The 25,754-nt window shown below is 47.6% G+C and overlaps 1 protein-coding gene across 1 annotated transcript in view; it reads left to right on the plus strand.

Moving 5' to 3' along the window:
- Window positions 1–25,754, plus strand: part of JAK3 (Janus kinase 3) — a 482,226-nt gene that overhangs the window by 151,974 nt on the left and 304,498 nt on the right. Inside the window, exons 9-11 of the mRNA XM_075314904.1 lie at window positions 12,074–12,185; window positions 12,471–12,654; window positions 15,504–15,625. Of these exons, the coding sequence (XP_075171019.1) occupies window positions 12,074–12,185; window positions 12,471–12,654; window positions 15,504–15,625 (418 nt within the window). The remainder of the gene's footprint in view (window positions 1–12,073; window positions 12,186–12,470; window positions 12,655–15,503; window positions 15,626–25,754) is intronic.

Genomic DNA, 25,754 nt, shown 5'->3' on the forward strand with positions numbered 1-25,754 from the left:
GGGCCCCGGGATCACCAACCCCTACCCACGGAGGGACAACACAACAACTGGCTGCTCCGCCTCACCATCCCCGGGATCCCCATATAGAGCAGCGGTGGTGTACACTCAATCACCACAACCGTGGGTGGCGTCATGGACAATATAATAATTTCCCTTACCAAATTCCCCTTTTCACTCACGGGCGAGGAGTGCCGCTCGAGAACCCCCGGGATCCGGCCCACAGCTCGAGCCACCACTGAGCAGCAGCCGCCGGACCCGAGCAGAAGGGGTGAGCGTGGTGTGCCGACACCCTCCTCCCCGCCCGCAACAACTTGGCGTCACGAACAGGATCTTACCGCTCTGCCATCTGGTAGAGGTGCGCCTTGTTACCGCCGGAGGTATCCGGCAGAAAAATTTCAGAAGCCGCCATCTTTGGCGCGAAAAGTTCCCGCTCGAGCGTCTTCTCGAGCAGTAGAGGCGCGAAGGCCAAAACCCCGCCCCGAGAGAGGAGGGGCCGGAAAGAGCTAAGGGGGACGGAAACAAGATGTCTGCGCCCGACGGAGCCGCTGGAGGAGCGGTGGTCGCAGCCGCAGCGGCACCCACGGATGGGAATGGGCCTGCCCAGGTCCCGGCCGTACCGGCGGGAGGTGCCGCAGGCCCCCGCGCTCGCTCAGGTCATGCCGTTCTCCTTGCCCTATGCGCCCGGAGCTGCCTGGCTACCGCAGTATGACGGGAAACCGGATGCCCTACAGGCCTTCCGGAAAAAGCTTAACCCGTTGCTAGAGCTGTACCCCCTGACTGATAAGCAACGTGCAGCGATAGTGCTAGGCCAGTTAACCGGGGCGGCGGAGCAGGAAGCGGAGACCTGGGCCGAGGGAGACCGGCTCTCTGTAGCCACCATCTTTGAGAAGCTACAGACTGCCTTTGAGACCCGGACTGAAGCGGAGCTGAGGATGCAGTTTTACCAGTGCCGGCAACGAGCTGGGGATAGTATTCGGGACTATGCTCTACGTCTGCAGACCGCCCTCCGCACGCTGAAGCGGGTGAACCCTATTAATGAGGCGGATAGCAACAAGATGTTAGTGGAGCAATTTGCGCAGGGGATGAGGTCCCCTGAGGATCGTAAACAACTCCGGCTGTGGGCCCTGGAACACCCTGATGTGGACTTTGCTGTGTTAAAGGAGCGGGCCATTAAAGCACTACAGCCCCCAGCTGCCGAAGTTCTGGAACCCGCCCCGTGGCCCGTCGAGACGGCTCCCGTGGTGGCGGCCTCAGCCAAACCAACCTCTCCAATACCTGCAGCCCCGAGCAGCACAGTGGAAGAACTGGCAGCCCAGGTCCGTCGCATGGACGGAGACCTTGCCAAGATCCTCGCTGCACTCCAACCTCTGACCAGATCTCAGCCTCCAGCACAGATACAACTTGCTGACAGTCCCGAGGATGTTCCCTGGATGCAGCGGAGAAGTGCTAACAATCCGCGGAGCAGACCCCCAATCTGCTACAAGTGCCGTAAGCCGGGTCATTACTTCCGACAGTGCCCGTTAAACGAGCAACCCCTGGGGCCCCGGGCCAATCCTCAGGAGTAGAACATCGTGGCCCCACGGACTGGCGGGACCGATACATCGGGGCCCGCCCTATTATCCCCGTGGCGGTGGACGGCATACCAGTGATGGCTCTCTTGGACACTGGATCACAGGTAACTACCATACCGTACACGTTGTACCAGCGGTATTGGGCCATAGACGAGCTGGCGCCCCCAGACAATAGTATAACGTTGATTGCCACTAATGGACTTCCATTGACCCAGGTGGGGTATAAACAAGTGGCTATGACAGTGGGGCAAGCTGAACTGCAACACCAGGGTATGATTGTGATCATGAATGAGCCCAGTGATCATAACCCGAAAATAGTGCTGGGAACCAATGTGATGGAACACTGCATGGCTGATGTGTTGACCCTATTGCAACAGCTGGCCGCCACGGCGGCGGGGAGCTGACAGAGAGCTGTGCAGCGTGAGATCCGAGCCCTGATGTACCGCCAGCATGTAAGCTCAACAGGAGGGGAGATTGGTGGAGTGAGAGTGATGGATGTTGCTCCATTGACTGTGCCCCCTAGGAGTGAGATGATGATCTGGTGTAGGGCAGCAGTAGGGCCTCAGGGGCGTGACTACCCTGCGATGATGGAGACCATGCCTTCCGAGCACTGGCCCACTGTAATGGCCGCCCGAGGGGTGGTGGATGTGAAGAAAGGGAGAGTGCCTGTGAGAGTGCTGAACTGTGGAGAGGAAGAAGTCAGGCTTCCCCGGTATGCCACCATTGCCAAGCTGCTTACCCTGGACCCTCACACTATCCATGAAGCCAGTCCATCCACACTCCCACCTACCACTAGCACTTCCCCACCCCAAGGGGAAACAAAGGAGTGGCATCAACAGCTACATGTAGGCACTGATGATACCCCTACACATCACAGGGCAGGGGTATACAGGGTGGTGCAGGAGTACGAACAGGTTTTCAGTAAGCACCCCCTAGAATTTGGGCAGATCAAGGGGGTCCAACACCACATTCCCACCGGTGAACACCCCCTATCAAAGAGAGGTATAGACCTATTCCCCCTGCACATTACCAGTGTGCCAAAGATATGTTGAGGAATATGAAGGAGGCAGGGGTTATTCGGGACAGCTGTAGTCCCTGGGCCGCTCCGTTGGTATTGGTCAAGAAGAAGGATGGTACCATGCGGATGTGTGTGGACTACCGGAAGATCAACCAGATAACCCATAAAGATGCCTATCCATTACCTCGTATTGAAGAGTCTTTGGCTGCACTGAGAACTGCAAACTACTTCTCGACCCTTGACCTCACCAGCGGATACTGGCAAGTGGCCGTGGCCCCAGAGGACCGGGAGAAAACCGCCTTCACCACCCCGATGGGGCTCTGCGAATTCAATAGCATGCCGTTTGGGCTGTGCAACGCCCCCGGAACCTTCCAACGGCTGATGGAGTGCTGTCTGGGACATTTAAACTTCGAGACCGTCCTGTTGTACTTGGATGATGTGATTGTTTATTCCCAGACGTATGAGGCCCATCTGGAGCACCTGGCCGAAGTGTTCGCGTCCCTTGCCAAGTACGGGATGAAATTGAAGCCCTCTAAATGCCACCTGCTGAAACCCAGGGTGCAGTATCTAGTGCATGTGGTGAGTGCGGATGGTGTCGCCCCCGACCCTGAGAAGATTACTGCCATCCAGAGCTGGCCAAGACCAACTACAGTGAGGGAAGTAAGGCAGTTTCTGGGTCTGGTGGGGTACTATCGGCGCTTTATAAAGGGGTACACAAAGATGGCTGCCCCCATGCAAGACCTCCTCGTGGGACAGACCAAAGGTGGCAGACCCATTGGAGCCCCACTGTCGTGGGAGGACAAGCATGAGGAGTCCTTTTGCCAGCTGAAGGCGGCCTTGACCGGAGAAGAGGTCCTGGCGTACCCTGATTATGGGCGCCTGTTCATCCTCCACACGGACGCCAGTAACGTGGGGCTAGGAGCGGTCCTATCAAAGGTCCAGGATGGAAAGGAGAAGGTGATTGCCTACGCTAGCCGAAAACTCCGGCCGACCGAAAGGAACCCTGAGAACTATAGCTCCTTCAAGCTCGAGCTATTGGCGTTGGTGTGGGCTATCACGGAGCGGTTCCGCCACTACTTGGCGGCAGCAACATTCACCGCGTTTACGGACAACAATCCGCTGACTCACCTGAACATGGCCAAGTTGGGCGCGCTGGAGCAGCGGTGGGTAGCCCGGCTAGCCAACTATGATTTCACCATAAAGTACCGAGCTGGTCGTGTCAACATAAATGCTGATGCACTCTCCCGAATGCCCCATTTGTCAGAAGAGGGGTGCGAGGATGACGACCTCGAGGAGATCGAGTTGCCTGCGTTTCACCAGCCGTCTACTGAGAGGGTACAGGTACATCAGCAACGGGTGGATCTGGACCCACGGCCCAGTCAAGAGTGGCAGGAAGCTCAGGACCAAGCGCCGGCTGTTCGCCTTGTCAAGACTCTGGTGGAACAAGGCGCTACGGGAATAGACCCTGCCGCTCCGGCCGAAGCCCAATGCTTGTGGAAAGAACGGAAACGGCTTTACCTACACCAAGGGAGGCTGTACCGTGAGCTGATCAACCCGAAGACCCATGAGAAAATATGCCAGTTGGTCATTCCTCAAGCTGACGTCGCTACTGTCTTGCGGGCATACCATGATGGTGCTGGCCACTTTGGGTGGAAGAAGCTGGAGATGCTGTTGAGGGAGCGGTTCTATTGGAGTGGGATGCGTGAATCGGTGGAAGCCTGGTGCCGAGAATGCGGTCCTTGTACGCTGAGGAGAAAGGACGAGACTAGCCAGAAGGCACCCTTACATCCAATAGTCACCCATCAGCCGCTGGAGCTGGTCGCCCTAGACCATGTCAAGCTCACCCCTAGCCGAAGTGGGTACACCTACGCATTGACCATTGTAGACCACTACTCAAGATTTATGGTGGTAGTCCCCGTTAAGGACCTGACTGGTCGAACTGCTGCTCGAGCGTTCCAGGCTTATTTTTGCCGACCCCATGGGTACCCCGAAAAGGTGCTGACCGACCAAGGCCCGGCCTTTGAAGCAGAGGTGTTCCACGAATTCTGCCAGTTGTACGGCTGCAAGAAAATCCGGACCACTCCGTACCACGCCCAAACCAACGGCATGTGCGAGAAAATGAATCACTTGGTCCTGGGGCTTCTCAAGACGCTACCCCTGGAAGAACGGAACCTGTGGCCGGAAAAGTTACCCGACTTGGTCGACATGTACAATAATATCCCCTCTAGCTCGACGAGGTGCACCCCAGCGTATCTGAGGAGGGCTCGGCCTGGCCGCCTGCCGGTGGATCTGGAGATGGGGTTTGAGGCCCCAGAAGCACTCCCTTCGACGGCGGAGTGGGAAAGTCGGAGGAGAGCACAATACCGTTAAATCCAGGAGTATGTGGAGAAAAACCTCAGTCGAAGTCGAGAACAGCAGGAGCACCGGTTCAATCAGAAGGCGTCCGCAGGTCCTTTCCAGCCAGGAGATGTGGTGCTGAAGCGGAAGAGGAAGGCCCACAAGCTGGATGATCAGTGGGAGCAAGTCCCTTACGTCATACAACCCACAGAATGGGAAGATGGGAAGGCCTACCAGATCAGTCGTGACCAAGGGGGCACCCTGGCCACAGTTTCCCGGGACCATCTAAAAAGGTGCCCCCCAGCGTTGAAGGCAGAGGCCGAAGTACCGGTTCCTCCACCAGCGGAGAAGGCAGCAGAGGTAATCCACACTGTAATGGGTGACTTCCCAGCAAACTGGCCTACACAGAACGGCGCGGTGATTCTTCCAGTGATACTGTTCCCACAACCCGTGGATGAAGAAGTAGTGGAAGCGGTTAACCGTGAGCCAGAACCAGTGCCAGTGCCCAGGGATGAACCTGTACCCAGCTGCCCTACACCTCCGCCTGCTCCACACTATAGCAGGGAGGAGGAACCGATTGTTTCCTCTACCCCACTGTCTAGCACCACTGACACCGGGCCCCGAAGGTCCACCCGTTCCAACCTAGGTAGACCCCCACTTAGGTACAGGGAGACCGTTCTGTAAATAAAAGGGGTCAGTGAATGTAAAGAGTGGTTGTTCTGTTGTTTAAAAAGTTTTGAAAGATGATGAAAAATGATGATACCGTGAAAGTAACCTGATTTGCTTTGTGATTGCAACCGGCTGGAGCCGGCACCGTTGTCCCCGTGGGGACCGTTAAAAAGTTTTGCATGAGGAACTGCTCATGGACAAGCCCGTGAACTTGCAGGGCAACCACAAACGTTAAGTGGCTTGTAAATATGTTGTTTACCGTTACCGTTTCCGCAATGCCGCCTCCGGAGAGGCAGGTTGGAGGGAGGGCCCTCAGCAGAGCAGGCTGAGGCCCAGCCACCAAAGGAACCGGTGGCTACCCTCTGGAGGGAAAGGACAGATCCCGCTCGGGTAACTTGTGCTGGACTGTGGGTCAAGGGGTGCTGCCTGGGTTTTAGGGGCAGCATCAGGGCCAGGTTGCTTGGGTGGGAGAGAGCGGAAACCGTAACCGTAAACCGTTTGCAACGTTAAAAGTAATGTGCCTCCCGTCTTGGGAAGAGTTATTATTAAAAATGTACATAATTTACCGTTTATCATGTTATACCTTTTTACATTTACAGAAAAAAAGGAAAATAAAACCGGTGTTGGACGGGCAGCCCGAGGACGGTCTGCGTTTTGCTAAGGGGGAATGTGTCGCCCTGGGCAAGCCAGGGGACACAGGTAACAACACACACACACCCCACATTCCCTGCAGGTACACCAGCTAACCTACAAATCCTTGTTGCCTTCCTCCAGAGGCTGATGATTCACACCAGGGGGTGGAGCCAGGCGGTTGGTGTCCGCCCACCAAGGAGTTCACAGCTCTGGAGGCAGGAAGTACCAGGCAGTTTAGCCCAGGCAGGGCTTGTGAGCAGAAAGACGAGCTTGTGGAACAGAGTGTAGCTCAGGAGGGAGCTAGAGTGAAGTGAAACAACAGTGAAAGTGACAGAAAGCCTGAAGTTGGTCTGTGGCTGTGTGCCCAGACGGAGTCAGCAAGGTCAGCAGACGGTGGTGAAGGTCTGCAGTGGGACTGTCTGGAGGTTGCTGGAAGGACCACGGAGGCTGTGTGTACCCAGGGGTCTGGAGCAGTATACAAAGGGCAGTCAGCACCAAGGCAGGGGCTTTTCGGATCCCGGCAAGGCTTGGAGTAGCTGTAAATTGCCAAATCCGTTAGTGAAGGGGACGTAGATCCCCCAACAAGCAAGTCCTGATTGACGGCAAAGGTCCAACCACAACGGGGAAACACCGCCACCGCCAAGGCACCAGTTTCCCAGGGCCGGCGCCTGCGGGCAAAGCGTGGAGCTCCTCCGGCTCAGATTGTAGTCGGGGAGCGGGTAACCGGTGGGAAGCCATCGCTACCAAACAGACATTTCAAAGGTGCAGGGAAGAGACCGTCACCGCTAACTGCAGGGAACCGAGGCACCGTGAACCGTCCGAGGGACCCGTCCAACCAGCCGTTTGTTTACCGAGAACTGTGTCGTGTTTACTGGCTGAGTGAGTACCTCAGTGCCGCAAGGCACAGCGCTGCCCCTGCGCCCCTGCACCCCACTGGGCCCCGGGATCACCAACCCCTACCCACGGAGGGACAACACAACAACTGGCTGCTCCGCCTCACCATCCCCGGGATCCCCATATAGAGCAGCGGTGGTGTACACTCAATCACCACAACCGTGGGTGGCGTCACGGACAATAAACAATTTCCCTTACCAAATTCCCCTTTTCACTCACGGGCGAGGAGTGCCGCTCGAGAACCCCCGGTATCCGGCCCACAGCTCGAGCCACCACTGAGCAGCAGCCGCCGGACCCGAGCAGAAGAGGTGAGCGTGGTGTGCCGACACCCTCCTCCCCGCCCGCGACACCTACCCTACCCTCTGTCTGCACTGTGTATTTTTCACAATTCTCCTTCTCATGCTACATCTATCTCCATACTGTCCCCTATGCTGCCCTTCTATATTGTGCCACCACCTCACACTGTCCCTCTATGCCAAAACTTCTCCACACTGCATAATCTCTGTACCATGCCCTCACATTGTCGCCCCCATGCTTCCCCTTCACTCACACTTTTACTCCCTCTGCACACTGCCCCCTTGATACTGTGCCTTAACACTAACCCCTGTCTTCTTGTCTACAATAGAAGTCCCCTGTATCTTTGGCCGAGTGGAGTGCTTACTTTCGCACAGTCTTCACCTGCTCTGCAATGCAGCAGTGATATTAGCGTGTAATGAGGGGACATCATCAATCTTGCAGTATCATAGCTACCAGGGTGGCAAAGGGGGCAGTCGCCGCAGGCCCCACACTCAGAGGGGCCCATTTAGAGATACTGCCACTGTTAACTTTATTCGCATTCACAGCACAGCATCTGAGGCTATTATACAATGTGGAGGCCTTTATACTTTGATTTGGGTAAGATTTGGGCATATCATACTGTGTATAGGGGAGCAATGGGTCCACCAAACAATATATTGGGGAAGAGTGTGCTCATTATACTTTGTTTAGGGGAAGTGTGGGTCCACCATACTGTGCATATGGGAGGTGTGGACCTATCATACTGTGTAAAGTAGAGCTGTGAGCCCATCTTACTGTATATTCAGGAGCTGTGGGCCCATCATAATGTGTATAGGGGAGGTATGAGCCCACCATTCTATGTAATAATAATATAATAATAAAGTTTTATTTCTATAGCACCAACATACTCCACAGCGTATAGGGTATCTCTGTGCCCATCATACTATGTACAGGGGAGGAGTAAGGGATTCATCCTGTGTAAAGGGGAGCTATACATTGGGGACTCAGGGGACATTATTAAATGTTAATTGGACATTTAGGAAGTATTATTAGTAAAATACACTCCCTGACAGAAGTTTTGTCGCTTATCCATGTTATGTAAATAAAAGCTTATAATAACCTGACTTAAAATTCATCCATTGGTTTTATAAATTACTCTTTTGAAAGCTGAAACCCTGAAACCCTCCCAACTTTGGTTTAGGTTATGAAAATAAAGTTGCTGCAGAGCTGAAATATTGATCATTTAATGAACACAGAAAGGTCAGATTAAGGCAAGACAAAAGTTCTCGCCCACAGAAAGTAATGTGAAATTCAAACAAATAATTAACTTCTAATACAAAGATATGTTGCATAACATTGGTGAATGAAGTTGTGGTGCTATTAGAGCCATATTTAATATTTTGTGTGACTTCCATGAACTTGAAGGACTGCATCCATGCGGTTCAACAATGATTCATACAATTTATTGATGAAGTCATCAGGAATAGCAAAGAATGCAGTCTTACATGCCTCCCAGAGTTCATCTAGATTCTTTGGCTTTGTCTTCCAAGCTTCCTCTTTCATCCTACCCCAAACATGCTCAATAATGTTAATGTCTGGTGACTGGGCTGGCCAGTCCTTGAGCACCTTGATCTTCTTTGCCAGGAGGAATATTGTTGCAGAGATGGATGTATGAGATAGAGCACCATCCTGCTGCAGAATTTGACCCCTTTTATGATTGGGAATGTAAGAGGTAGCTAATACTTCTTGATATTTTAGGCTATTGATATTGCCTTCCACCTTGCAAATGTTTCGCACACCCCCATACTAAATGTAACCCCAGACCATGATCTTTACAGCACCAAACTTAACTGTTTTCTGGGTGTATTTCGGATCTATACGGGCTTCAGTAGGTCTCCTGCAGTATTTGCGGCAGCTGTGGTGTAATTCAACTGAAGATTCATCAGAAAAATCCACCTTCTGCCACTTTTCCAGCGTCCATCTGTTTAGCAGGCTGTGGGACTTGGCAAATGCCACACGGTTTTTAATTGCCTTTTGATTAGTGCTGGCTTCTGGGCACTGATTTGACTATGGAGGCCATTTCGAGACAGAATGCTACAAACTGTTCTAGTTGACACAGGGACTTGAGGTGACCAGGCCTTTTGGAGCTCTGCTGCAGCGGAAGAGGGGCTGGCTTTGGATTTTCTAACCAACAAATGTTCCTCTTGAGCAGTTGTCTTGCGGGGTCTGCCGGACCTGGGCTTGTCAAAAACATCTCCAGTCTCTTCAAATCTTTTTTTTAATTCTTTGTACCTGACGCTGAGACACATTAAAGGTGCCAGCCACCTCTGCAGTGGATCTGGTCTTCACCCTCTTGATAATCAAGGCTTTGGTAGCAGGGTGGATTTTTGGCATGTTGTCAGAGGTCAAGTTGCAGTTCAAGTGAAGGTCTGGGGTGCTGGGTTTCTTTTTATACACACCCACTAATTAACCGATCATTTAGTGAGCACAGGTGAGGATGTAAACTAGGATTGGGTGCATTATATGACAAGGCGACAAAACATTTGTCTTGCCAAAATCTGACCTTTCTGTGTTCATTAAATGATCAATATTTCAGCTTTGCAGCAACTTTATTTTTATAACCTAAACTAAATTTGGGAGGGTTTCAGCTTTCAAAAGAGTAATTTATGAAACCAATGGATGAATTTAAAGTCAGGTTATAAGCTTTTATATACATAACATGGATAAGCGACAGAACCTCTGTTAGGGAGTGTATGCACGTTTGCAATCCCGATCATGGGTATTCATCTTTTTTTTTTTTTTTAAATAAAAGGTCATATTTACTGTTATGTTGTAAGGTTAAAATGCCAGTCTCCAGCAAAGTACAGATAAGGCAGAAACTTGAAAGTCTATGGTTTATTTCAAGCATTTGCAATTAATTTTCCCAAGGGGCCCCATTAGAGACTGATTTAATTTAATTCTGCGTATTCTTATACCATATTTTTTGTATCACTTAATATTGAGCTGAATTAAGTATGTTGACTAGCTGCAATTGCTAATACATTTTACGATGTAATATGTATTATAATCAGTAAAAGCTATGATTCCCCAACAATTTCACACACAGTATAATGCCCCAGTTACCCTTACACAATATTATACCTCTACGATGTCCCACTCAGTATGATGCTTCCATGTTCCTCAACAGTGATACCCTCGCTGCACCTCACACACACTATAATATCCCCACAGTCATCCACATACAATATGATGTGCCCAAGTACCACCGCACAGAATAATGGGTCCACAGTACCCCACACATTATGATACCCCACTGTCCCCTCACATACAGTATAATACCCCTACTGTCACACAGGCAAAGTATAACACTCCCAAAGCCACCAACATATAGTATTTTGGACCCAGTAAGATATCCCCACCACACAAAGTATAATACCACCTTTGTCACCTACACAAAATATCCATAGCCCCTCCCACACAGTATGATACTCCTAAAGCACTCCGCACAATATAATGCCCTCACTGTTTCCCCACACAGTATGTTACCCTAACAACTCCCCACACACAGTATGATACCCCTGCATACAGTATGATGGAAGACTCACAGCCCACACACACACACACACACACACACACACACACACGTATGATGACCTCTCTACCTGCCACACACAGTATGATTCCACCAATGGCCACCAACACACAATATGATGGATTCCACAGCTTCTCACACACAGTTAATTCTCCCACTGCCGCTTATACAGTATGGTAACCTCAAAGCCACCCACACAAAGTATAATGAACATTACAGGCACACAATATGATGGGCCACACAGCTTCCCGTACAGTATGATGGACTCCCCAACCCCTAAATACAGTATTATGTACTCATCAGTCCCTCACACACAACATGTCCACATTCCCATCCCCAAAAACACTATATGATGGCCCCTACAACTCCCCAGACAGTATTATTGACCCCACAACCCACGTGCATGCACACACACACAGTATGATAGACCCAAAAGCCCTCATACACAGTGTGATCGAACACACAGACCCCATGTATCATATGATAGCCCTATATACAGTATGATGGCCACCACAGCCTACACACAAGTATGATGACTCAGAAACCCCCACCTATTATGATGGCCCCCACACAAATATGATGTCCGCCCAGTCACTACTCACTGTACACACAATAAGATGGCCCACAGCTTCCCAAAGTACTGAGTCATTTAAAAATAGAGAAATAGAATTACCAATGTGCTGTTCTGCCCTGTGCAGTGATGTCATCTTGCCTGCAGGCCAGAGACTCAGTCGGACAGTCTTAATGGTGTATAGAATAGTGCAGCAAGGAGCTGTCAGCTTTCTTTTCTGTCGGTTTTTCGCAACCTGAGCATTAAGATATCAGTGAAATTGAGGTGCCAGACAGAGATGGCTGCGTGGTGCAATACACCACTTTTGCCAGACATTTTGCATTCCTGGTCCACTTTCTAAACTTTACCCAGGGCTGATTTAATTAAATTTGTGTTGACATATATGGTGCATGTAGTGTACTAAAATTATTGAAATTAAATACTTATTGAACTTACATTATCATTTCTTAATTTGTGTATTTTATGAACATTATTTCTGCTATTTACCATAAAAAACAACTTTTTTTTCCTAGCTCAGAGTTTGCTATCAGCAAACTGAAACGAAATGGAAGCATTAGAGGAAGTTATATACTCCGTAGCTCTCCACAGGACTATGACAAGTTTCTATTAACTATATGTTTAGAGGTACATCATTGCTTTCTTGAAACTGAAAAATTCAACACTCATGCATTGCAAAATTACAGTATATAAACTACTTTGTTATTCAAAACTAGCTGGATACCATTTAAATTAATAGACATACTCCTATTCATATATCATACCTCAGAGGTTTTCAATCTGTTTCAACACTAATTCTTACTTTACTTTTCATTTTGATATCTAGCTTTTCTTTGGTTCTGTTTTCTTTTCTTAAGCTATTAACACATATAAATTGATTTATAACCAATTTTATCGCATCTATCTTTACAGAGTTCTTTGGGTACGGATTTTCAAGGATGTTCCATCCAGTGTAAAAATGACACTTTTTGTTTGGCGGGTGTCTCTCGCTACTTCTCCAGTTTGCGGACTCTTTTGGAGTATTACCAGTATAATAATCTCCGTCTTGGTGGTGTCTCCACATGTCTTACATCTTCCTGCCCTCCAAGGGCCAAAGGTATCTGAAAGTAGAAAATAGAGAACCCAAGTTATTCCTGGTTGATTTAGAGTAATGCGGGCATCACATGGTACGATCTATTGTGCGATCGCACGAGCGATCGTACCCGCCCCCGTCATTTGTGTGTCATGGGCAAATCGCTGCCCGTATCACACAAAGTCGTTAAACCGCCGTCACACGTACTTACCTGCGGAGCGACCTCGCTGTGGGCGGTGAACATCCTCTTCCTGAAGGGGGAGGGACGTTCGGCGTCACAGCGACGTCACACAGCGGCCGGCCAATAAAAGCGGAGGGGCGGAGATGAGCGGGACGTAAACATCCCACCCACCTCCTTCCTTCCGCATAGCCAGCGGGTGCCGCGGAACACAGGTAAGCTGTGTTCGTCGTTCCCGGGGTGTCACACGGAGCGATGTGTGCTACCCCGGGTACGATGAACAACCAGCGCAAAGAAAAATAAACTATTTTTTAAAAATGAGCGACATGTGACAGATAAACGATTTGCACACGATTTGCAAATGTTTTGCGTCGCTCGTAGGTGTCACACGGGATGACGTCGCAAACGATGTCGGATGTGCGTCACAAAAACCGTGACCCCCGACGATGCATCGCACGATAGATCGTCTCATGTGACACCTGCATAAGATGAAAATATCTTTTACTATCCTAAAAATCAGATTTTTTGAATAAACTACTGTAGGATGGTATTTAATTTATTTTATAACTAGTAGATCTCTTTGAGGATGTAGGGAGAATATTATACTGTATTCATCCAACAATCCATCCATCCAACAATTTATAGAAATCTACTTGAGTATTTTGTGATAAATAACACTGTTCAACACAAAAAATCATCAGCAAAGGTAATAAGTCTGTTTTATGGAGTTTGATGTGCTGATTCCAAAAATATGCTTAGTTTTGCTCTATCACATAAAGTTTCTGAGATAGCAGTATTTTTTATTACATTATTTCTCCATTATCATTGTATGCTGAGCCCGTTATGTGATATGCTAAAGTTTTTTAAAAGGTCTGACTGGTTAAGTATGAGGAAAGTGGCTATGCCATTTGCTGTTCCCATGATTTGAAGAGAAACCAAAAATCATAGTGATGACTGCTACTTTTGTTTTGTCAAACTGAAGGGCTTTTCTACAAAGAACAAACATAAGAATAATTACCCTGAACTTGAATCTGCGATTAGACCAGCTCCACATGTTGGTACCTTGATAGTTCCGTACCACCGTTGTCTCAATTGGATGAAAATGAAGTAGAATATGAAGACTATGGAGCTGACGCTACTGGTGAAGACATGGAGACCTCAAGTCAAGATGAGTGTGTACCTGATAGAGCCGCCGAGCAGCCAGAATGCTTTACTTAACATTAATTAGATGATCTCATCACAGACCTTTCATTGTCAAAAGATAAAGCTGAACTTCTTGCATCTAGGTTGAAACAGAAGAATCTTCTTCTTGATGATGACAAAGTGTGTTATTACAGAAACAGAAGTAACACTTTAAACACAATGTTTCACAGTTGATAAAACAATGGTGTACTGTAACAATGTGAATGGCCTCTTTGAAGAACTGAATCAAGAGTATTTTTTATGCAGATCGGCGATTGTTTATTGACTCATCCCAGAGAAGTTTGAAAGCAGTGTTGCTTCCCAATGGAAATATCAAACCATCAATCCCTATTGCTCACTCATGTCGTCTAAAGGAAAGTTATGAAAATCTGTCAGTTGTTTTGGATTCTATACAATATAGGCATCATCAGTGGAATATCTGTGGAGATTTGAAAGTGATTGGTCTGCTACTGGCAATGCAAAGAGGTTTCACAAAGTATTGTTGCTTCTTGTGTTTATGGGACAGTAGAAATACAGTAGAGCATTATGTTTGTTGTGATTGGGGACGGAGAAACATCTATGCTCCAGGTAGAGACAATGTTCAACATAATCCTTTAGTTGCGCCAACAAAAATCTTTCTTCCTCTACTACATATAAAGTTAGGATTGATTAAACACTTTGTGAAAGCCAAGGCAAAGACAAATTCACAAGGGTTCCAGTACATTTCACAGAAAATTCTCTAGCATGTCACCAGCAAAACTGAAGGAAGGGGTATTTGTTGGTCCTCAGATCAGAGAGCTTAAGAGGGATGATGTGTTTGAAGGAACTCTAAATGATAAGAAATTGAGATCTTGGAAAAGCTTCAAGTGGATCTGTGAAAGCTTCTTAGGAAAAATTAAATCTCCAGAATATGTTGAAGGCGTTGAGGAACTGCTAAATGCATACCAGTGTCTTGGGTGTCGGATGTCTCTGAAAATGCAGTTTTTGCATTCACATTTAGATTTCTTCCCTCAAAATCTCAGGGATGTAAGTGATGAACAAGGCGAGCGGTTTCACCAGGACATTAAAGTAATTGAACACCGCTACCAGGGTTTTTGGAATGACTCAATGATGGCATATTACTGTTGGATGTTATATAGTTAAAACCCTGAAAAATCGTATCAATGACAGTCTAATGTCAAGCACTTTTAATTCCTGCTCATATTTTGGTTTCTCTTTTGCATGTGAAATTATTTTGGTCCAATAAAATCTGTTTTGTAAGGTGAAGCTTGTTTTTCTGATGTGTAGTTTACTGTTTTCTTAATGTCGCCAGTATATTTCCTATACCTTATAATAATGATGCTGCTCCATGGAAATACATGTTACAGAAAAACTATATACATTTTTGAAATCAGGACAAAAAGATGATTTAGAAAAGAACAAAGTCACCTGCGATGATTACAAAAACTATTTTTTTTGTAGACCTGTGTAATAAACAAAATAGCAGAACTAATATATTACATTTATTTTCCAGAGAAATCAAACCTTCTAATTCTACGTGACAGTTCCGAACAGCAACGTATGTCACCAGCAAGACAGAGAAAAAACATTCCGTTATTGACCTTTCAAAAGATTGATCTAAAGGATATCACGTTTGTAAGTAGAACAGATGAATTCATGAGTCAACAAATGTTTTTCTTTCTCATGAAAATACATCGGCAAGGACTTAAATGCTCACATGCTCGATACTTGAATCGAGCAGGCTGCACTCTCAGATGGGCTCGATTCGAGTAACAAGTATAATAGATTTCAATGGGAAGCGGGAGCATTTTTCCAGACGATCCTCCCAGGGGGGCTGGAAAAAAATTGCAAAAATGGATGGAAACAGTGCTCAAATGGAATGGGAACAGCATATGGAAGATGCCTGGATGCTGTAGCGGATATATTATTGGTGCAATCTGTTTGGCCGCACAGAAACCCAAGAGGTTAGGAGCCCATTTTTACCTCCAAAACAGGTGGGAATGTGTATTTTGATGAGCTCTTGAGCTGTAAAGGGCCCTTATAGTGTTATTAAAATTGGACCTTCTTTTGTCTGTGTCCGCCAGTGCCTGGACGCATTACTGACTCCCGGGTTGCTGCTGGGAACAATGTTGTCAGAATATTACACCACTTATACAGGCTGACAATAAAATATACAAAATTTCAATATAAAATGGATTTTACAGGAAAAAAGTTAAAAATATTATTTCCTATAAAATGACTTGTATATAAGGCAAAATAAAAAAAGAGAAATAAAACACCACCTCCATCCTTTAGGCTATGTTCACACGTAACGTTTATGTACTTTCTCATTGCTTGACTCAGGAAAGTCTGACTGAGGGCCTTACTTTACCATATTGACCACAACCCGAAACCCCCTTTCCTGACTTCTTTACCTAAAATTAAGGCGCAAAGACTGTGTGACTTTGGATGTAAATGGCCACAGCAGCCCTGATTAATCAATTAACAACAATCAATAACATTTTCATACATCAATATCGTAATAACCCAATAATAACATAACCACTAGAAAAGGAGGGGGGTAAGTGAAGGTTCCCATTGTAAATGATTGCAAAACAAGCTACACAACCTGCTCTCAGCTGCACCACACTGGCTCGAGGACATCTGGCGGATTGTTGCCCAACCAATGTCCAGCGGAGACCCAGCCAAGCAGAGACCTACATAAACCAACCATACCATTGCACCATTAGGGGTAATCCATTCCTGCACTGGGTTCCTCCCTCGCTCTTTTGTGCAATCCACAAACTTTTAATACTCCCCTCCTTTCTCCCTACTGCTGCGACACAGTACACGCCTCTTCATCTCTACATGTCTATCTCCAAAGTCCCAAAAATAGGGCATTTGGGCAGGATGATTCCGGATGTCTGCAAGAAACTGAATGACCACTCCCACCCCAAAGACCTGCCATATATACTACCCTATAACTGCCCTCCCCCTGACCAATCACAGGGCCCCACAAACCAGCAGCCCTTATAACCCCACCCTCCAATTTTCCACACAAAGTGCATTCTCAACTTAACCCCTCGCTATACCCACAGGCATTCTGTTATGAACTGGTAACCGTGGCCGATCACAAAAAATCCCATTAATCAGGAAAAAACAAAAACCACAAGAGTGGTTGGAAACTAAGCTGACCGTAATCCCCTATGTATCGGACAACACTAGAAGTAGCAGTGGGATGTTCCTAACACACCTAGACACCTCATCATTGCCGGAGTAACTTTCTACACTTCAAAGATAGAAATGAAGAATCCTAACTTGCCTCGGAGCAGTCCCCAAAGGAATAGCAAGCCCCCAACATGTAACGACGGTGATGTAAGAAAAAACAATACATAGATAGAAAATATAGATTAGCAAAGGTGAGGCCCGACTTACTAGATACAACAGGACAGAAAAGATAACTCAGCAAAAAACCCTGCAAAAAATATCAAACTCCTGATAAAAAAAAAGGCCTAAGAACACACGGTCTTCCCCCACTATATCAGGTACTTTTGTGCCAGACACTTTAAACAGAACTGCAGATATAATGGGAAAGAACAAAATCACAGAACAAATAATATTCAAAAGTGAAAATAATCAAAATCAGAACAGGGAGAAACTCCCGTTCTTGCTGAAGGAACTGCCCTCTCAAAAATAGCAGAGAGCCAGATCCTCACATACAAGAAAACAAACACAGAACAAATGGAAACAAAAACATAAACACCCGTACGTGCAAAACCAGCAATTAGGAATAGAAAACCTGCAGACTTATCTGGAGTGAATTCTGGCACAGGATAAATAAAGGAAACTGAAGGACAAACTCTAAACCATCTTCAGAGGCAGAACCAAACATTTATCACCGCCACCAGCCAAGCGGAAACTGCTCTCTTAAATACACCAGGCTGGTCTGCAATAGGACTTCCTGGATTCCAAATTAATTCCAACACCTGTTTGAGTCACAGATTCAGACTCAGCTTTGTTTACATTCCTGACCACCAGAGGGAGCTCCACACCAGCACCCATTCGAATGACAATCACAACAGTACCCTCCCTTGAGGAAGGGTCACCAAACCCTCACCAGAGCCACCGGGTCTATCAGGATGGGCATGATGAAAGGCACAAACCAAGCTATCAGTGTGAATGTCAGAGGCAAAAACCCAAGAATTATCTTCCTGACCATAACCCTTCCACTTAACAAGGTACTTAAGCTTTCGTCTATTAATACAAGAATCCAAAACTTTCTCTACTTGATACTCTAGATATATATAAAGTCTATAAAAGTCTTTATTTTGGTCAGAAAGGGGGCACAAGAACAACAGGAACCTTGCTAGAATGCAGCCCAGGAGCTGCAGAGGGGAAATCTTTTAGGTTTAGTGCAAAATTTCTGATGACAGGTTCCCTTTAAGCTCCTGAAAGGCCATAATTGCCTCTGGGGTTCAATTCTCCACATCACCTCCCTTTTTGGTCAAGTCAGTCAAAGGCTTAAAGAAGTTGTTCAGTTACCAAAACTGTTTTTTTTTTTTCTGATAAATCTTGCTATTATGTGACTCTCCACACATCTATCATCTATCACGTTATTTTACCAATATTACCTTTTATCATGCTCTAGCATAACATCTTCATTTCTGGCTCCAGCTCTGATGGAGTTAATCGCTCTCTTGACTTCCTGGGTTCAGTTACTACAAGTTCCATAATCCTTTGCAGTAACTAGCAATCTATCTCACACCCACTCTGAGCTCCACCCAAACTGTTCCCTGCCCTCAGATATCCACCACAACAGTTCCCTCCCCTTCTTCCTGTGTGCACTGCCTAATCATGGTAATCATGGTGTATACAGTTGGTACTATGCAGCAGAAGTCACAGAGTGGAGCAAGTTAGTGACATGTATCATCCGGTCACCTGCACAACAAGTCCCAGAGTGGAGACAGTTAGTGACATGTATCATCCGGTCACCTGCACAAGAAGTCCCAGAGTGGAGACAGTTAGTGACATATAGCACACTATGTGTCAGAGCTGAGCATGTCACTGTCTCCACTCTGGGAATTGTTGTGCAGGTGACCGGATGCTACATGTCACTTACTGTCTCCACTCTGGGACTTGTTGTGCAGGTGACAGAGTGGAGCAGATTGGTCCCATGCAGTGTCCGGTCATCTGTGCTGCTGGTAGGATTATATGATCACACTGCCGACACCGCCCGCTCTCCTGACAGCTGAGCACAGCGGGCGGGTGGAAAGTGTGATCACATACTTGCGTGACAGGCGGGATTTCAGCGGAGGAAACCCCCCTGTACTCCACACTGGAGCCCGTACCTCCCACAGCTGACCGATGGTAAGCGGCGCGCTCTGCCTTCACCGCTCCACACTGGCGTCCTCCGGATCCTCCCCTCGATGCTGGGCTGTGACGTGCAGTAGTCACCGCCCACAGCCCAGTCAATCAGTGTGAGTGGCACCGGCATCCTCTGACGTAAGCGTCAAGTTTGAGAGCCCGGAAATGCCGGGACGTCAGGGGATACTGGCGGCCACAGCTCCAGGGGGTCATGTGACAGGCACTGAGCGTGCAGGATAGCGCCGCTCAGTGCCAGAACTGGAAATACAAGCCAATGGAGAAGATGCATATAATGGTAAGTGACACTCATTGGGAAAATAAAAAAAAATGGGTGAACCCCCCCTTTAACAATACTAGAGAAATTGCCTATAAATTTACTGTAGAAATTGGCAAATCCCAAAATTTTTTGAAGGGATTTCAAAGAGGTTGGCTGAACCCAGTCATGAATGGCCTGAACCTTGACCGGATCCATTTCAGTAGAAGATGGGGACAAAATAAACCCCAAAAAGGATTTTTTTTGTACGCCAAAGAGACATTTTGACCCCTTAACATACAATACATCGTTCTTAAGTACCTGAAAAAAAGTCCAAGCTTGCTCAACATGGGCGTCCCAATCACCAGAAAAAATCAAAATATCATCCAAATAGATGATCAGAAATTTACCAATTATTTCCCGTAAAATATCATTCATGAATGACTGGAAGACATGCATTAGTGAGCCCAAAAGGCATCACTAGGTACGCAAAATGCCCCTCAGGGGTATTTAAAGCCGTCTTCCATTCATCACCCTCCTTAATTCGAATGAGATTGTATACCCCCTTAAGATCAAGTTTAGTAAACCATTTAGCCCCCTTAACTCTGGAAAAAAGATCTAACATCAGGGGCAAAGGATACTGATATTTAACAGTGATTTTATTAAGGAGGTGATAGTCAATACAAGGTCTCAATGACCCATCATGTTCGGGCACCGACAAATTGAAAATCCATCCCTTAAGAAATTTGAAACCTGGCACTAATTCAATGGCACAATCACACTCCCTATGGGGAGGCAAGCAATCAGATCCAGTCTCATTAAACACATCAAGGAAGTCCGATAAATATTCAGGTACATCATGTGTCTGAGCAGAAATAGACAACACAAAGGTCATTATGCACACATTGACAACCCCAACTAACCACAGACAACGATCTCCAATCTAGAACTGGATTATGGGTCTGCAGCAAAGGGAATCCCAGTAACAAAATATCATGCAAGTTGAGTAGTACCAAAAATGTACAATTCTCCTGATGAGCTGGTGCAACTTTCATAGTCACCTGGGTCCAAAATTGGGGTTTATTCTCATCTAAGGGAGTAGCATCAATGCTCCTTAAAGGAATAAAGGGTGCTTTACACACTATGACATCGCTAACGATATATCGGCGGGGTCACGTTGTTAGTGATGAACATCCGGCGCCGTTAGCGACATCGCAGCATGTGACGCCAATGAGCGACGATCAACGAGCGCAAAAATGTGAAAAATCGTTGCTCGTTGACACGTCGTTCATTTCCTTAATATTGTTGCTGCTGCAGGTATGATGTTATTCGTCGTTCCTGCAGCAGCACACATCGCAATGTGTGACACCGCAGGAACGACAAACATCTCCTTACCTGCGTCCACTGGCAATGAGGAAGGAAGGAGGTGGGCAGCATGTTCCGGCCGCTCATCTCCGCCCCTCCTCTGCTATTGGACGGCTACCGTGTGACGTCGCTGTGATGCCGCATGAACCGCCCCCTTAGAAAGGAAGCGGATCGCTGGCCAGAACGACGTCGCAGGGAAGGTAAGTCCGTGTGATGGGTGGTAGCGATGTTGTGCGCCACGGGCAGCGATTTGCCAGTGTCGTATAACTGACGGGGGCGGGTACGCTCGCTAGCGATATCGGTACCGATATCGCAGTGTGTAAAGTACCCTTAAAAGTTAGCAAAGGTACCATGGGAAAGCCACAACTTTTAGCAAACCCGAAATCCAATAAGTTCAGGGCGGCCCCTGAATCAAGAAAAGCCATAGCAGAAAATGAGGATAACGAGCAAATTAAAGAGACTGACAAAAGAATTTTAATTTGCATTGTACCCACAGTAAATGAACGAGCAAATCTATTTTTCATTTAGGACAGACAGATATAGTGTGAGAAGCGTCTCCACAATAGAAACACAACTTGTTTCTCCGTCTAAAACCCTGCCGTTCAGCATTAGAGAAAACCCTATCACACTGCATAGTCTCCGAAGACTGTTCCGCAAGCAATACATCTGCACGTATCGTTTTGCGCTTGTGTGACGCCCTGGACCCCAGGGGTCACAGGTAATAACATCTACCACATACACACATACCCCCATCCCCTGTGAGGTGACACACATGTCACCCGAAAGGGAGACCTGATGCCTCCCTCAGGGCGAGTGGAGCACACCAGGTGGGCGGAGTCAGGTGGAAAGGCACGCCCACCGAGGAGACTACTGTCCTGGGGACAGGAAGTTAGAAGAGAGTTGGTAGATAAGTTTTGGAGTTGACAGTGAGTGGTAGAGGAGCAGCTGTCAGGGACCCGGGTAGGAGCCTGGGCCCCTTAGAGAATGTCAGGCAGGCAGACGGTGGTGGCCGTCTGCAGGAGTACCGGTACAGCAACCGGCGGAACAGTACGGACCAGGCCTGGGTTGGAGCCCGCCGGTCCCGAGCCGGGGAGTCAACCGTGTACCGGAGCACCAACAGAAGGGTACTCAGACCCTGTCCTAGCTCAGAAGCCACTGAGTATAGGCAAATTGACTGATTGCTGGCCGGACCTCACAGGTTCATCCACACCCAAAGTCCCGAAAGAAGGCAAAAGCCCACCGAGACCGGGTGAGCGCCACCGCCAAGGGCCAAACACCTTACGGGCCAGCACCTGCGGGCAACCGAGGGCTCCTCCAGCAGCTCAACGCCGGGTAGCAGGCTACCACTGCTTAGGCAGGGGGGGCCAAAACACAAACATCCAGGGGTGCACGTGAAAAGGGGCCACCATCAACCCCACAGAGGACATCAGCAGCCTGCCGCGGGGACCGACCACTTCCGAACTTTGGTTTACCAGTGACTCTGAGTGTGAATCAATCGTGAGTACACCAGTGCCACCCGGGCATGACGCTACACCGCGGCACAGCGCCCTGCACCTCGGTGACAACATCAGCCCTTACAGTTCCCCCACCGGGCCCCGGGACACACCGCCCCTACCCACGGAGGGGCTAACATCTCAGCTGCGGCCGCTACACCGATCCCGGGCGAGCCCGCCATTGCTTCAGCCGCAGCGGTGGTGCATCCCCTGTCACCACGACCCGTGGATGGCGTCACGACCCGTTACACAACTACCACCCCCCCTCCACTGCCTTCCCTTAACAAGAGCGACGTGGCCCCCGGTCCGGAGGCGCTCGTGCCACCGAGAACCCGAGCCTGGACCTCGAGCGGCTCGGCCCGAGCAAGCGGAGGAAGCGGCAGGGCCCCTCTCAGGGCGGTACACTTGCGTAAACGTCTATCAATCTGAATTGCTAAGATAATAGAGGCATCAAGACCCGAAGGGATAGGAAATCCCACCATAACACCTTTCACAGTATCCGCAAGACCCTTCCGAAAAATTGCTGCAAGAACATCATCATTCCATTTGGTAATAACCACCCACTTTCTGAATCTCTGGGAAAAAATTTCAGCAGAATCCTGACCCTGGACCAATGCCAACAAGGCCTTCCCAACTTGATCCACAACATTAGGTTCGTCATACAACAATCCCAGGCCCTGAAAAAAGGAATTCACATCAGCAAGAATCGGATCACCAGGAACCAAGGAAAAGGCCCAGTCCTGAGGATCACCGCGCAACAAGGCGATGACAATCCTAACCTGCTGCATGGGACTGCCTGAGGACTTCGGCCTTAAGGCAAAAATAATTTACAATTGTTTCTAAAGTTCAGGAATTTAGACCTATCTCCCCCCAGAACAATTCAGGAACGGGAAGTTTAGGTTTTACCACAGGAGTCTGTCTAAGATAAGCCAATATACCATGAACCTCAGAAGCAAGATGCTCAACACGATCAGACAACTGGTTAATATCCATGCCAGCAAAAGATCTTACACGGAACCAAAAGAATAAGAGGAAAAATAAACAGAATAAAAAAAAAATGTCCTTCTTTTGAGTACCTTTTTTGTGTGTGGCCGGTGATACTGTTATGAACTGGTAACCATGGACAATCACAAAAAATCCCATTAATCAAGAAAAAACAAAACTACAAGAGTAGTTGGAAACTAAGCTGACCATAATCCCCTATCTATCGGACAACACTAGAAGTAGCAGTGGGATGTTCCTAACACACCTAGACACCTCATCACTGCCGAAGAAACTTGCTACACCTCAAAGATAGAAATGAGGAATCCTAACTTGCTTCGGAGCAGTCCCCAAAGGAATAGCAAGCCCCCAACATGTAACGACGGTGATGTAAGAAAACACAATACACAGATAGAAAATATAGATTAGCAAAGATGAGGCCCTACTTACTAGATACAACAGGACAGGAAAGATAACTGATTGCGGCCAGCAAAAAACCCTGCAAATAATACCAAACTCCTGATAGAAAAAAGGCCTAAGACCACACGGTCTTCCCCCCCTATATCAGGTAGTCTTGTGCCAGACACTTTAAACAGAACTGCAAGTATAATGGTAAGGAACAAAATCACAGAGCAAATAATATTCAAAAGTGAAAATTATCAAAATCAGACCAGGGAGAAACTCCCGTTCTTGCTGAAGGAACTGCCCTCTCAAAAATAGCAGACAGCCAGATCCTTACATACAAGAAAACAAGAACAGAACAAAATGGAAACAAAAACACAAACACCCGTAGGTGCAAAACCAGCAATTAGGAAAAGAAAACCTGCAGACTTATCTGGAGTGAATTCTGGCACAGGATAAATAAAGGAAACTGAAGGACAAACTTCAAACCATCTTCAGAGGCAAAAGCAAACATTTATCACCGTCACCAGCCAAGCAGAAACTGCTCTCTTAAATACACCAGGTTGGTCTGTAATAAGACTTTCTGGATTCTGAATTAATTCCAACACCTGTTTGAGTCACAGATTCAGACCCAGCTCCATTACCATTCCTGGCCACCAGAGGGAGCTCCACATCAGCACCCACTCGAAAGACATTCACAACACATCCCTCCTTAGTCATGCTGCCCTCCCTTAAGCCCCTTTGGAGGGGCAGTCTGGGCTGTACTTTCAATCCAGAAAAAATGCTGAAGTAGGCTGAAAAACACAAAGAGCTGATACGTTGCAGTTTTCCATTTCAGTCAGGAAAATAAAAACAATTGTCTCTATTAGATTTATTAAATCACCTATCTTTTATTAGTCCTTTAAAATCACCTTTTAAATTGCTTAAAACTCATGAAAAAACACTGCATCTAAAATGCAGAAAATGCAACATGTGAACATAATGCAGTTCCCATAGTCCTTCATATTGTATTATGCAGCCCATATACTGGTAATGCTACCCATGGGCCTCCATACTGTATATTAAGATGCAGCGCCATAGTCCTCCATGTTTTATAATGCCAGCCCATTGTCTTTCATATTGTATTATGCAGCCCCCATACCATTTAATGCACCCCATAGGCCTCAATGTATTATAATGCACCCGCATAACCCATATATAAGGTGTCCTTCATATTGCATTATGCAACCCACATAACGTTTATTACACCTCCATAGGCCTCTGGCCACCGTGTACTCACTGATTAAAAACAAAATAAACAAGTCCTCACCTCTCCTCGTTCCCCAACTGCTCCGGTCAGTGTCCCCTGCTCTGCAGTCTCAGCTCAGAAGTGCTCAGTGGTGACCTCACCATGCTCTGCTGCACTGAACCGTCGAGCGCAGGCACAGGGGGAGAATGATGAAGGATAGAGCTGAGTGCTCTGCTCCATCCTTCATCATTACTTTTTGTGATGACGGCCGAAGGCCTGTGGATGAGGGGGGCCCGGTGCCATCGCTGGAACCGGGACCCTCTAACTCATGGGCACCACAGCGGCTGCATTGTCTGCCACTGAACAGCACAGCTCTTCTCTCACAGAGAGAAGCCGGCTGCATCTCTGCAGGGTGGTTGCCGGTCCCCTAACCTGATCGCAGTCGCAGTCTGCAAGCATTGCATCACTGAGTCTTATATAGACCCTCTGATGCTTTGCAGCTGGCCAATGACAGTATTGCCAGTATCCAACATGGTTACCGTATTACCATGATTTGCAGGCAATCACTGCATGTTTAGTGGCTGAAAAACAGCCGCAAGACATGCATGGCGCTCAAGCGACAAGGATACTCATTTGAGTATTGAACCTGCCCTAGCACCCTGATGCTTGATCGAGTATTGAGTAGTGGCGAGCACGCTT

This window comes from Anomaloglossus baeobatrachus, chromosome 1 (genome assembly GCF_048569485.1).
Source record: "Anomaloglossus baeobatrachus isolate aAnoBae1 chromosome 1, aAnoBae1.hap1, whole genome shotgun sequence".
In the NCBI taxonomy this organism is placed as follows: Eukaryota; Metazoa; Chordata; class Amphibia; order Anura; family Aromobatidae; genus Anomaloglossus; species Anomaloglossus baeobatrachus.